Source organism: Pinus tabuliformis, chromosome 2_1 (genome assembly GCF_031772625.1).
Source record: "Pinus tabuliformis cultivar Carrire ecotype Pingquan chromosome 2_1, CPIR1, whole genome shotgun sequence".
NCBI classification, from domain to species: domain Eukaryota; kingdom Viridiplantae; phylum Streptophyta; class Pinopsida; order Pinales; family Pinaceae; genus Pinus; species Pinus tabuliformis.
The window spans coordinates 314,135,771-314,150,778 of NC_142299.1; the positions used below are offsets into that span (position 1 = coordinate 314,135,771).

At 39.8% G+C, this 15,008-nt stretch overlaps 1 protein-coding gene across 3 annotated transcripts in view; it reads right to left on the reverse strand.

The window, feature by feature from the left end:
- Positions 1 to 15,008, reverse strand: part of LOC149200113 (putative protein S-acyltransferase 7) — a 96,879-nt gene that overhangs the window by 23,272 nt on the left and 58,599 nt on the right. The window contains exon 1 of one of the 3 annotated variants that reach the window (XM_089402589.1): positions 13,965 to 14,024. The exons of the other annotated variants lie outside the window; for them this stretch is intronic. Within the exon in view, the coding sequence (XP_089258715.1) occupies positions 13,965 to 14,009 (45 nt within the window). The 5' untranslated portion in view covers positions 14,010 to 14,024. Of the gene's footprint in view, positions 1 to 13,964; positions 14,025 to 15,008 lie in introns of those variants that run through there. 3 annotated transcript variants of the gene reach the window in all.

The window sequence follows — 15,008 nt, forward strand, 5'->3', positions numbered from 1 at the left end:
AATTGATTTGGTGCTCATAGACAATGACGTCATGGACCAGAGAAGGATAAGACTCAAGAATTGGCCAAGTACAATAAAGGAGAAGTTAGGGCTCAAAGGATTCTTATTGAGTCCATCAAAGATCATCTTATCCCCTTTGTTGCAGATTTGGGCACATCTAAAGCAATCTATGACAAATTGGTAAAACTATATTTTGTTAGTACAACAGGTCAAAAAATATCTTTGTAGAATCGACTTTACCAAACCAAGATATCAAAAGATGAAGACTTGGCCTCATATCTTATAAAAATCTCACATTTGAAAGATCAACTACAAGGACTTGGAGAAGTCATTTCCGATTCTGAATTAACCACTTGTGTACTCAATGCTTTACCTTCAGACTGGAGCAGTTTTGTGACTAGCATCTATTCAAGAAAGGACACTCCAAACTTTAATGAGCTATGGGCTTTTGTATTTGAGAAGAAACAAGATTGAAGACCAAGGATGACACGGATCCCATCAATGGAAAGTCTCAAGCCTTTGTTGCTATATCAAAGAAGAAGAATGGAAAGTTTGGAAGGATTGAACCTCGTTGAGGATTTAACAACAACAACAACAATCAACCACGTGGAAGACAATATATGTCCAAAGTACAATGCTTTGGGTGCAATGGATATGGACACTTCAAAAGGGATTGTCCCAAAGATCCTCAAAACAAGAAGAACAATAAGAGAAAGGAAAGAAGTGGAGCTCATATCACTGAAGAGAATGAAGAACCCGAAAAGAAGCCAAAGAATGAAGATCATAAGGATCTCTACTATTGAAGAACTCCACCACTACCAAGTCTACAAGTAGTTTGTTTTCTCTTTTACTAGAAGATGGCAATTAGAATAGCATATGCAGTTACATTCGTAGAAGGTTCTTGATTTTGCAAATTATGGCATCATGGAAACAAGCATCTAGCATTGGAAGAGTTAGAGTCTACATAGTAAATTGCAATATTGGAAGCATTCATCTAAGCATCTAGCAAGAACAACATTAAAAAGAATTCGACCATCTAGCAACTCATAGTTCATGCAACAACTACATTGTATCATGATGATCTAGAAGCTATCATTTAGCAAAAAAGGAACTACAAGGATCTATTATAAAATCAAATACATTAAGCAAGATCAAGGACAATATGCAGCATCATAGAAGGTTCCTCGATGTATGAAAGATTCATAGTAACATGGCAGAAGTATATTCCACTAGAAGATTATGGAAGCAAGCATCTAAGAAGCTTGAAGGTATGAAGATAGATGAGTTGCAGCATGAAGGTATAATTGAAGCATTTCTCATCTTAAGAAAGGAGTATCATCATAGACATTATCTTCAAGGAAAGTTAAAGAAGCAGTTCGTTCAAAAGGAAGTCAACTAGATGGCTATATGAAAGGAAGAGGTATGCATATCTTTAGAAAAAGGGCTCTTCATTAGAAAGTAGATTCATGTTTTCAAAAAGTATTGTAGGTAATAGGAAGAGTTGGACACAGAAATATACTTGGAAGCATAAGCATGGTATGTCTTGGTTACATTGGAAAAGTCAAGACTCTTCCATATGGTTATTCGATATATAGAAGCATGATAGATGAGCAGGACACATGGTGATATTGATCAACATCCAATATGGTCTCTTGAAGAATGAAAGAAACAAAGTAATGGCAACTTCAGAGTGAGTTGTAGAGACTTTGATGGATATTGTGAAAATTTCTGAATCTAACACATCAAAAATCCCTACTGCTATTTCTGGTTTATTATCTCCTACTTGACATTAACAAGTTATTTAATCATATAAACATCGAAATAAACACAATACCAACCTTCAAAAATATACAGATCAGCAACTAAAATAAACTAAGATGACAAAAGGGACACCATTATTTTTGGACAATCCTCCCCAAAAAAACCCAATGCGGTAAAACTGTTGCAGCAGATATGAGGGTTTTATTATTATGTAGTTTTCTTAATACAACTAGGGTGCCAGAAATGCCTCACCCAACAGAGAATGCCCTCGGTAGTAGTACCTCTCTTTGGAGATAGATATTCCGACTAATCAGCAACTGGATGAATAGCCCCACAGTGACTTTGACTGCTCCCTTAGCCGAACTGCGAAAGCTGCTCCAAACTACCCTTAGGAACTGCGTCACCCTGCTACGGCTCTGTGTTAGCTAATCAGCTCTCAGTCTGCCCCACGAAATGCCTCAACGCAGCCTCTTCACCCCAACATCAGCTCTACAGCCCTCTGTGCTGCCTGCATCAGCCACTACGGCTTCTGGGTCCTCTACGCTGGCCTCCTCAGCGTAGGCATCAATCCTAGCTGCCTCTGCGTCAGCCTTCCTAGCTTTTGTGTTGTCTCTCTGGCACTCTCTCTACCTCCCTGCTATGTATTCTCAGCCTTCTGCCGAACTGCCCCTCGCTGCAACTGATCGCTAGTTCGATTTCCTTAGCAAACCTCGTCCCAGAAAATCGAACTCACTGATTGCTCCTGGTGTCTTGGTGTGTCTCCAACTAACCCTCAAGCCTCCTCTTATACTTTTCTTGTTGACGATTCAATGACCGAGATTAAGTCCCTAATCAACGGCTAAGATAAGATTTGGCTTGCTCCTCGTTATTTAGAACTTTCTCACCCATATTTTATTAATACACATTAATATTTTAATTTTCCTAAGTTTAGACTCAAGAACCCTTTAAAAATAATTATTTTAATATCTCTCCATCCGGGTGGAATTTTCCCAAACGATTTATGGGTCTTGGAGATCTCATGTGTCTTAGCCTCTCCACCAATTTTCATGGCTAGAGCACATCTGATGCTACCAAAAATCAACACTCCTTCTTAGAAAGGATGTGTTCTAGTAATGCTTCACCATAGAAACATCACACTGATCTTCTACATCGGTACCTGTGCTGATGCTTGGGTTGCTACCTCGCATCCCCTGCACTACTGCTTCCTGTACTGGTGCCCATGGAACTACCACATCTGTACTACAGCTCCCTTTCAACATGCTCAATCATGCTACCCACAGCACTTCCACTACTAACTATTGCACTACAACTCAATAACCAAGAAGTAAGTAATTGTCTTCTCCCAAATACTGACATCCCGATCAATCTAGAAGCCCCGTGATGTTGAAGCTACATCTGCTGCTATCATGTGCTCCCTCTGTTGCCATTGCGCTGTTGCAAACACCTATGTGCCTCTCGCACTGCGACAACCTTTGTTGCGCTGCTACAAACTTCTGCAGTCTAGCCTTGCCTTGCTGCTCCACCACACTTTGCTCCACTTGACACCTATCATCATGCTATTGTCATTAAGGGCTCCCGTAGCCAGATGTGATCCAAGAGTTTGGGTACTTCAAGGATCTTGCCCCTAGCATGTAGTCCTCCTGACTACAACTCAATGTCTCCCCACCTCTTCTCAGAAGGCGTATGAGCACTCATGGCACAATTTGTCATCAGTCTCGACATCCTTCTCCACCTTTGCTGGAGCTGCCTTAGAGTCAGAATCTTCTCCATTGCCTTTCTTCCTAGGGCACTGAGATGCATAATGTCCCAGCTCCCCACAATTGAAGCACTTGACCTTGGAGATGTCCTTTTTCTTCCTCTTCCCTTGTTGTCCCGCAAATGCTAGAGTCGCATCCTCCTCGTCTTTCTTGACTCAAACTCCCTTACCACTACTCCCCGCCTTAGTCAACCTCCTCATCTCTTCCTGTCAAAGAGCTGCCCACATCTTTTCCCAACTAGGGAGAGTCACTCTGCCCAAAATGCTTTGGACAAACATCTCCCAATCCTCGGATACAGCGTTCAGAGCAGTCCTGACCATAAACTCTAGATCCGGTGTAGACCCCACGGAAGTAAGTTGGTTGTGAATTCCTTGTAACATGAGGAGGAAGTGATCTATCTCGTCTCCTTTCTACATCTGATATGACCACAGTTGATTTTCCAATAACATTTGCCGCTACACAGAAGAGCCCTGGTATAAGGTGGTCAGCACCTCCCACATCTCCCTTGTTGTGTTCTTCTCAGCAATATGTCGTATGACATGATCTTTAACCCCATCTAGGATCATGCATTTCGCCTTCGCCTCGGCCTCTTCATACTTCTCATTAGCATTCGGGTCAACTGGGACAGCTACGGTTTTCAAGGCATAGTCCGTCCTTGATGCGATGTTTATCCCAGTGTTTTACGAAACGGCCGGGTTGACTCCGAAACGGCCGTTTCGATCCGGGTTGAACAAAAAAATTTCAAAACGGCCCCATGACCCGGCTCGGTGACCGGGTCAGCTATGACCCGGCCGAGTCAGCCAATGACTCGGCCGGGTCATAGCTGACCCGGTCAACCCGGCCGGGTCATGTCAAAAAACGGCCGTACCGATTGGAACCGGCTGGGCAGCGATTTTAATAAAAAAAATTCATTTTTTTGCTGATATTTTGTAAAGTTAAGTTGGGTTTGTGGATTTCAAATATTGATTGGGCTGGAAACTGATTAAGGAGGTGTTATTGGACAGCTGGTGATCAAGGTCTCATTTGATGCTTCAAACACGCATCCAATTTGGTGCAATCCTATACCAATCTGAGTTTTATGGAAAATTACTGGGGTTACTCATTACACAATATACTACATGGAAAACTCAATCAAATGTTGCTGTAAATGGGAATTCTTGTTCGTAACTTCAAATACTATACAAATTACTATTTCATGCATAGAACAAGTCTCTTCCTAGCACCCAGCATATATAGATTTCTCAGGGTATTTGACAGCATATTGGGCTTGCAATTATGGTCTTGAAATTAACCTCAAACAGCATTAAGGGAAATGGCTGTTACAAACATCAGAGAATATTCAAATGCAAGTGATACAATTCCTTCTTTTTCTTTTTCTTTAAAAAAAATATGGCCCTAACACCTCTTTCTAACAGCCTTATACCAGCACAGATGTATGGTAATGCCATTCCTCAAATGATCCTAGACATAAGACAAAACATACCAATTAAAGACACTCTGTTTTTAATGGAAGTTCCCTCGGAATGTTTTTTTAATGTATCATGACTGTTCATCCCATTGCTGCAAAATCTAGCAGGCCTAGTGCAGAGCCTCACTAGACAAATCCAGACCTCAGGGCAACAAGAGATTGGTTGCCACTGTCACCTTGGCAGCCTATCTCCAATTGTTTAGTACTCTTGAGTCTTCATCATGTATGGAAGCCTTTCCCGTACTCTTGAGTCTTTGATCATGTATGACAGACTACAATTGACTATGTATTTACTATTGCCATTGGGTACACCGTACCATTTTGATATAATGGATTGGTTCATGAGCCTACTTTGATCATATGTTGTCTTCCATGTATATTATAATGTTGTGTGTTTGGAAACTTGAATGAAAATCTTTAAAATTATGTTTAAAATATTTAAAATTATGTTTTTTTATAAAAAAAAATAAATATTTAATGTATTTTTTACAACGACCGAGTCATTGAAATCGAGTCGGCCGAGTCATTGCCGTTTCCGTTTCCGTTTCCGAGTCGATCCTCGGCCGAGTCCGAATCCGAGTCCGTTTTGTAAAACATTGGTTTATCCAGGATTGCCAGGGTCCTAGCCTTCCAAATGACAAAATTGGAGGCTTCATCCAATCTGTCCAGATCCCTCAATCCGTTCACTGCCATCTCTGCTCCTCTTCTAGACTCCCTCTAAGTCTCAACTTCCCTCCTGGAAATCAGCCAACTATCGAATCACTCCTCTCCAATCCCCCTTTGTTGCTGCAACTCGGATCTGGATCTCTTGGCTAGAAATCCGTCGAGGTAGTGCTTCCCTCTACCTTGGTTCTGTCTCCTTAGACATTGTTCTGCACAGATAGAAACAGCGTCCCACCAACTCCTCAAACCGCAATCTACACAGCTCCCTTAGCCCCAGCAACTGAAGAATCTGAGCCCTCCTGGCTCTACGCAATCATAATGAGCGCTCGATCAGCTCCTCCTAGCCTCAGCGTCAATCCTTCTTGTCTAAGAAAGATGACCGGGCACTATGTAGGCCTAATATGCCCCTCCTCTGCCTCTACACTGGCTCTCCTTGGCTCGAAATGCTGACACGGGCTCTGTGTGAACCTCTGCATCGCCCTTTAAGCACTACATCACTTCTTCTCTTGCCACTTCAACTCTGGAACAGCGCTGTCTCTCGAGACAACTACTTCTGCTGCAAATTTTCAAATTTCTCCTATTGGCATCTTCAGTCCTCCTGTGATCTGCAATCCCTCTGATACCATGTGAAAATTTCTGAATCTAACGCATCAAAAATCCCTACTGCTATTTTTGGTTTATTATCTCCTACTTGTTCTTTACATTAACAAGCTATTTAATCACATACATATTGAAATAAACACAATAGCAGCCTTCACAAATATACAGATCAGCAACTCAAATAAACTGAGACAACACAAGGGACACCATTATTTTTGGACAATCGTCCCCGGAAAAACCCAATGCGAGAAAATCGGTGCAGCAGATATGAGGGTTTTATTATTATGTGGTTTTCTGAATACAACTAGGGTGCCAGAAATGGCTCCCCATCAGAGAATGCCATCGTCAGTAGTACCTCTCTTCGGAGACAGATATTCCGGCTAATCAGCAACTGGATGAATAGCCCCATAGTGACTTTGATTGCTCCCTTAGTCGGACAGCAAAAGCTGCTCCAAATTACCCTCAGGATCTGCGTCACCCTCCAAGGACTGCATCATCCTCCTAGGCTCTACGTCAGCTAATCAGCTCTCAGTCTACCCCACAAAAATGCCTCAGCGCAGCCTCATCAACCCACCGTCAGCTCTACAGCCCTCTGCGCTAGCCTCCTCAGGGTCTACATCAACCTTCCTAGCTTCTGCGTTGTCTCTCCGACACTCTCTCTGCCTCTCTACTATGTATTCTCAGCCCTCTGTCAAATTGCCCCTCGCTGCAACTGATCACTGGTTCGATTTCCTCAGCAAACCTCGCCCCAGAAAATCAAACTGACTGATCTCTCTTGGTATCTTGATGTGTCTCCAACTGACCCTCAAACCCCCTCTTATACTTTTCCTGTTGACAATTCAACGGCCGAGATTAAGTCCCTAATCAACAGCTAAGATTAAATTTGGCTTGATCCTCGTTATTTAGAACTTTTCACCCATATTATATTAATACACATTAATATTTTAATTTTCCTAAGTTTAGACTTAGGAACCCATTAAAAATGTTAATTATTTTAATATCTCTCCATCCGGGCGAAATTTCCCCAAACGATTTCTGGGTCTTGGAGGTCTCATGTGCCTTAGCCTCTCCACCAATTTTCATGGCTAGAGCACATTTGATGCTACCAAAAATCAACCGATATGATATTGAAGCTTGTTGATTGGTTCAAGAACACATTGACTGAATGCTGAAGAGCTTGAAGAAGAACTCTAGAACAATATGAAAATAGACCATGCAAAGGAATGTTGATTTCAGAGGGAGTAAGTTGTAGAATTTGAAACCTTAACTAAAGGCCATTATGATTTGGCAAATCTGATATTGAAAAGGTGTTTGGATATGTTATGACTTCTTGAAAGAGTATATGACAGAAATGTGTACACCATAAAGGTAGGAGAGGCAACAATTTGATATAGGAAGTCATGTGATAATTTGTTGATCACTTGATGGTATGATCGATTTGATGTTGATCTAAAAGAAGTTCACTTTCCCAAATGGACAAAGGGAGCTATAATAAGTTCCACAATGATTGGCTTGACAAAGATGCTAATGATGATTGATGGAAAGTGATATAAAAGGTTGATGGAAAGAACCCCGTCACAAAGATAGATTGTGAAATAATTTTGGCTCAGTGACATCCAGGAAGGTCAAAGCCCAGGTATGAGTTGATGATGCAAGATGGGAGCCCTTGCAGCTACTATTAAGATCTCCATGGAAGAATAAGTAGTTAATGATTGAGACAAGCTAAGGATTGTATTGATGTTTCTCTAGTTGAGAGGGAGTAAAGGACTACCTCCCTGGTTGAGAGGGATTTATGATGGACACTCTATTCTCCCTGTGTCATGCACTAGGGTTTCATGTAAAAAGCAAAAGAAGAAAAAGAATTTTTATTTTTCAAGCATGGGTTTCATGCTCAAGTCAAATTGTTATTTAGGACAAGCATGTTTTTCATGCTTCTAGGGTTTATTGAGTGAAAATAATATTTGTCATGACTCAATCTATTGTACTTGAGTCAAGTCCAATTTGAACTTTTGAAAGAAGCAAGAAAAAGAATTTTATTTCAGTCAAAATTGTCAATTTTGTCCCCACTAGACCAAGTTGGCCCTAGAAAAGACCCATTTAACCTCTTGGATGTGTATAAATAGTAAATACAATGCAACTCATCCTCATTTGGATTATCACAAGCAAATACATTTTTTGTGCCAAGAAGAGAGAGAAAACCAGCGAAAGACAAGAGAAGAAGAGCTAGAGTGAAAGGAGAGAGAGCGAGGGTCATAGGAGAGAGAAATCAGCCACACGTGCGAAGTTTTCTGCCCTAGTTTCTGTCACACGTGCGAATTTTCAGGGGCCGAAAATTGTAGACCTATTGCAGGGGCCAAAATTCAGAAGTTTGACCAGATTTGGAGAGTTTTGACTATTGTTGACTTGGTTGCATTTGACTTTGTTGAGGAAGGATTGAAGGAGGGTTGACTTGGGTCTTGTGGGAGGTCTTGGCCTTGGAATTTGGGTCTTGGATTTCTTACATTAATCTGATTCTATGAGAAGAGAAAATTTGATTGGGTTTTCCCCCTTGTGGGGTTTTGCCCTGGCTTGGAACCTATATCTTATGTTCATTGTCTTCTTGTGATCTTCATGTTTATCTTTTGATAATTGTTTGATGAAGAGAACATAATAAAAGTAATAAAGAAGCTAACGTATATTCACAAGCAATTATCAAGTAAGAAAAGTCAACCCTAATTGGCTGCCCTAGTGATTTGTCAACGCTACCTCTGAGAGGGAGCTGTCTGGAGGTTTTAGGGGTGAGATGTCTGTGATCCGTACTTGACAAAAGCATAGAGGACCTATGATTAAGTTGTTGTTTTCTTCTGAAGTAGCTGATGTGCTTTGTTTAGCAGAAAAATCCAGTGCAACGTATGACTACATTCAATCTTGAATATGATAACAGATTGGAAGATCCCTCTAACTTTGTCTCGTGGAAATGTTCGGTAAAGATGTTCTTGGAGGAGCAGGATCTATGGGACTTTGTTGAGAAATTAATTGTAGCACTTACCAATCTCATGTTGTTGGAAAATCATAAAAAGAAGATGGCGCAAGTCATCCTTAACCATGTGAAGGATCAGTTGATCCTTCACATTGCCAAGAAGACCATGCGAAAGGGCATATTTGATGCTCTAGTTACTCACTATCAAAGTGAGAACATCAATTAGAGGAAAGGGCATATTTGGTGCTGTAGTCACTCACTATCAAAGTGAGAACATCAATTAGAGGATGTTGTCAAGGAATAAGCTTAGAGCCATGTGGATGAGGAAGACAGATACCATAGCTGCCTACTTGATGAAGATCACTGAACTCCATGATCAGCTTGCTGCAATTGGAGAGGAAGTCAAGGGTGGAACTAGTAACCATTGCAATCAAAATGGGTTCTCTTCTTCTAGGTAACCTTTTGTCTGTGGGGTCTATGCCGAGAAAAAGCTTCCCACTTTTGGAGGCAATGGGATGACTTTCATCCAAGAGGAAACACGGAGGAGGAGAAGGAGCAGAATCTTGCCCTCATCAGCAATATGAAGAAGAGAAACAAGAAAGCCTCAGGAAGGATCCAAAAGAGAAGAGGACCCAGGTTCCTCTTACCAAAGCAAAGACTTAAGCCACATCAAATGCTTAGAGTGTCAAAAGTTTGGGCACTTTGCTTATTAGTGTCATGTGAAGAAAGGGAATGGGAAGCAATGGCAACAAAAGTAGTTTGCAGGGAGTGCACGAGCATCAATTTAAATGGATGAGCTTTCATCCAAGCTTGAGACACACTTCTCTATGGGCTCATGGTGTCAGTTGGTATGTGGACAGTAAAGCCTCCAAAAATAAAACCTCTAACAAGAGGGCCTTCAGCAAACTTCAGGCGCAAGAGTTAAGCATGCACATGGAACTTGATGATGATGCTATGTATCTAATTGCAGGAGTGGGATCCATCTCATTCCAATTGCCATCAGGTGATATCCTTGAGCTTATTGGCAATTTGTATGTACCTGACTTAACTAGAAAACTGATCTGCAGAAATTGGAAAAATCGGAAAAAATAGATTCAGATCAACAAGCTTCCAGAGGTGCCTCTTTACCTTTCAATTCAGCCAAAAAGCCTAGATCGCTCAACTAGACATTGCAGGTGGCACTAGAGCAAGTTGGTGCTCCGTATACTTCATTTTGCTTAAGCCATGTTCCTAAAATGTTCACTAGTTCTGTTGAACTAATATCTTCCATTATTGATGTAGAACCTTCCATTTATGAGGAGGCAGGAAGGAAGAAAGAATCACAGACTTGATAGTTTCCTACAACCCTTGGGAGAATAGGGTTGCAGAGAAGAAGAACAGATCTATCATAGAAACAGCCAAATCCATGATTCATGATCAAGATCTACCCATATACCTCTAGGTAGAAGCATGTCTTACAGCTGTCTACATTCTATGGTTCTCATGGAGTTTTGCGGAGGAGGTATTCATAAGAGAGAAGCCTTAGGTATCACATCTTCATATTTTTGGTTGTCCTGTATACATTCATATTCTTGACGAGAAAAGGACCAACTTGGAACCTTTTAGTTTGAAGGGCATCTTTGTAGGTTACAATGAGATCTAAAAAGCTTATAGAGTATGCACTCCATCTCAATAGAAGGTACTTGTGAGGATGCATCGTCCTCAAAGTCTCAGAAACCTCCAGCAGTGACCGTGGAGGTAGAAGAGCTTGCCGTCCCAAAAACAAAACCATAGAGAGAAACTTGGTTTGGTGTAGAACACTTTCCTCATCAAGAGGGAGTGTTAGTGAAAGTACCTCAGAGAAAGGGAAAGAGTATATGTATGCATGCACCTATGAGCTACAGGCTGTCTACTATAGTAGCAGATCTGGGCACCTGTAGATCTGGGTAAATCACTCTTGATTTAAAGAGGGATAGGGTGCACACATGCATGTATGTGCCTCCCAGCTAACCTTAGATAAGGTATGTGCCATCACCAACTTATCTTAGAGGCATGCACCACCAATTGAAGATAGCAGTCAAAATAGAAATATAGATTAAAAAAAAAAATCAGCTTATTTTTATTCTTTAGTAAGTTCTATTTCAGAATTTGAGTCACATGCAAACCTATCTTTGTAAACCCTAGTATGCCCTTCCCAAATTTATAAGAGAGAGGGCAGAGGTATGGAATCTATGGATTCATTCATTGAATCCTGAGTCTAGCAATGAGAAGTTTAGGGGTATTCTTCTGCAGCAGTTTTTTCATATTCAGAATTAATAAAAGCAGTGACAGGTTTTGACAGTCATATATTGAATTTTGTGCATCGTTTTCTACAGCATGCATTTATAGATTCTACCATTTACTAACATTGATGTTTTGATAGGTTCTCAGTTTTGATGCTTTTGGTTTCCTGTAGGAATTGAAGCACAGTACCAAATATGTTTACATTGTACAATGAGTTAGAAATCTCTACATCAGGTTCAAGTCTAAATGACATGCTTATGCTTGTACTAACCTGTGCCTGCTAAAATGGATTTGGCCAAGTGCAAGCCCTAGGGGACTTTGGCATAATAGATACCCCACTCATGGATTTTTAGCTGAACAAAGACTTCCATAACATGGTAGTATGTTATGAATATAATTTATATAAAAATAATAAAAATGTAAATTAAACATAAATAATGATTAATTACTCAAGTTTCTGGACAGCACGAGCAAGTGGGAGCTTGAACTACTTTATTTTAGATTCAACACTTGGACAGAAATGTCCTATGTTATGGATATAATTTATATAAAAATAATAAAAATGTAAACAATAAAAGCATAAATAATGATTAATTAACCAAGTAGTTAATAATGAAGAGGCATGTCTCTAAGGACATGACCGTATGTGAAAAGGGACATGACTGTATATAAAAAGGTACCTGCCTAGGGTTTATAAGCAGAGATCATATACTCAGAGGAATACTTTGATACCAATATAACGAACAAAGTTTGTGTACGCTCTAATACCAATGTAACGAACAAAGTTTGTATACGCAGCAGAATACTCAGAATATCTGCTATATAAGAATGTCCATCATGGAACAGATAATATATTGTATAAAAAATTTTGAATACAAGTGAGATGATTACAAATGAAGGTGAGGGCCTGCTTATATACCCTAGGCAGGTACATTTTCACATACGGTCGTGTCCTTAGAGACATGCATCTTCATTATTAACTACTTGGTTAATTAATCATTATTTATGCTTTTATTGTTTACATTTTTATTATTTTTATATAAATTATATCCATAACATAGGACATTTCTGTCCAAGTGTTGAATCTAAAATAAAGTAGTTCAAGCTCCCACTTGCTCGTGTTGTCCAGAAACTTGAGTAAGAAAAAAAATGCATTCACAAAGGATTTTAAACTATTAAGAGATAATCACGAAATTATGAATGAGATATTCAAACTCACGGAAAAATGCAAACAAAATGTAAAGATGTTTGTAGAAACAGATGGAAATACAAGTTAAGAATGGATTATTGAAGAAATGGCTTATGGAACGGTGTTTGTTTTAAGTGCGAGAACAAAATGAGGATCCTACCACCTACAATGTGTGATGAAACACAGGCAAGAGCAATGGATCTAGAAAATGAAGATTCGAAGTGTTACCTTTTAGACTTGCACTTGTAAAAAAATCAAGTACAATATAAAGATACAGACCTAGGGCAACTTGGAAGTTTTACTCACAATCACCTTAGTGGACATTTCCCTCGCATTAAGCCAGCTCTCCCCAGGCAGAAGGGGGGATTTCTCAATGAAATTGCTAAGTCTGTCCTTAAACCCTTGAAGCAATCTCAAAGTTAGCAATTTAAGAGCTTATATATGAAATAGACATACGGTTGTGCATTCAAGTAGATTAGTGCCTTATTCTCGGGCAAAGGAATCAAAACACTTAAATGACAAGGAGAACTTTATAGTAGGAAATATTCAACCAAGAAGCATGCTCAAAAAGGAAATGTAATCAGTTATAACAAGTCTCCAATTTCACTTTCAGAGAGCGTACCAAGCTCAATAAGATGCTAGAGTACTCTTGTTAAATATTTTCCCTGTCACATATAATAAAATCTGAATATAAAGAATAAAAGAGAAGCTTTATATTAGGATAACAACCCAATACAGTAAATGATCCAGATATGAAATCACGGTACCTAAAGAGGACACAAAGGTCTTTCTTCAAGAATCATATGCTGGAAACAAACTCTAAAACAGCGGAAATATTTCCAACATAAAAGAAAAAGCAATTGTATAAAAGCAGCCCTACAAAACAAAGATTACAGCTCTGAATATTTCCTTAACAAAGCTTCAAACCTGCAAAAGATATCTTCAACTTCAGCCCAATAGTCTAGGAATTTCTCCACAGTGAAAGCACGAGTTGCAAATAAAGAGGAGGCCTTCCTTTATAGGTTCTCCTTGCAACTTAACATAGAAAGAAATATTAATAGAATGATCTAGAACACGCTAAAATAAGGACGCTCCACTCCTACAGCATCAATTCACCTGTCATATCTAGAACCGAGCCATCAAATAACATCTCTATTTTGATATATGTTCTTTTCTAGTCCCTTCATCATGGGATGCTCCCTTAAAACAATGATTTATTATGTATAGGGACCATTTATGACTGCCTTCTAAATATTTCCATTAAATGCATTTATCAATTTTTTGGTACATGTGTTATTCTAGTACCTTCCAAGTGGAGTGCTCCCCTTTTTTGTATCCTTCTGACAACATCAACAAGCATGATGTGCTATGTGGTCCTACTGTGTGAAGGGCATTCCTCCTTTAGGCCTTGCAAGTGGTGCCCATGAACCAAGTCATGCTTCCAAAATTGTAGAACATGTCTCATATAAGCAGGCCATTGCCCCAAGTCACATGCAATGAAACACATAATTAAGACTAGATTTACTTATCCCAAAACCCTATGCAGTAAAATGCATATACAAGAAAACAAAGTAAAGAAAAGAGAATACAAGAAAAAGGTAAGGGGTAGAAAGACACAGTGCCAAGGAAAGGGTAACGCAATGCATAGGCACTCCCTCTATAGTGGCGCTCATGTGGATGAATATCTTATGTAACCTTGCATGTTAATCACACCACACATGAAGCAAACCTTGAACCATGTCATATGTCATTGCACTTCTTCTTGGATGGGTCTCTCAAAAGATGATACTCCTTTTGCGTATGTTGCCTCAAAATCTAGCAGTTCTTGTGAGGGGATCACACAAGACAAGAAAGACAAGAACTAGACCAATTGACAACACTATGAGGTGTGGCCCACTCTCACCATAGCGACTACCTCTTGCTCTTTCATAGACTTTCACCACAAGGAAGGCTTCCCTATGTTAAGCAACCCAATGGATATACCAAATTCTAGGCATATAAATGATAAGGAGAGGCTTAGGAGGGATACTCAACTTAGGAAAAGGGCCCAGTTAGCTCAAACAAGGCAGTGTGCATCCTCCAAAAGGCTTAATTAAGGCATAAGGTGACCTAGGGTTTCAAGCTAGGCAACGTTAACAAGCTTATCTAGGATCACAAGGCCAAGGAAAGGCTTGAAACAGATGAGTATACTCAATTTAAGACACAAGTCTTCAAAAAGCCTCAAGTTGAAGCCTAGGGCAAGACTAGGGTTTACCTAGGGCAAAAATTACCTAGGGAAAATGACTTCAGCCCTAAAAATGGAAGAATTAGCCAAGGGAACAAGATGATTTTGACGCAATGACTTTACAT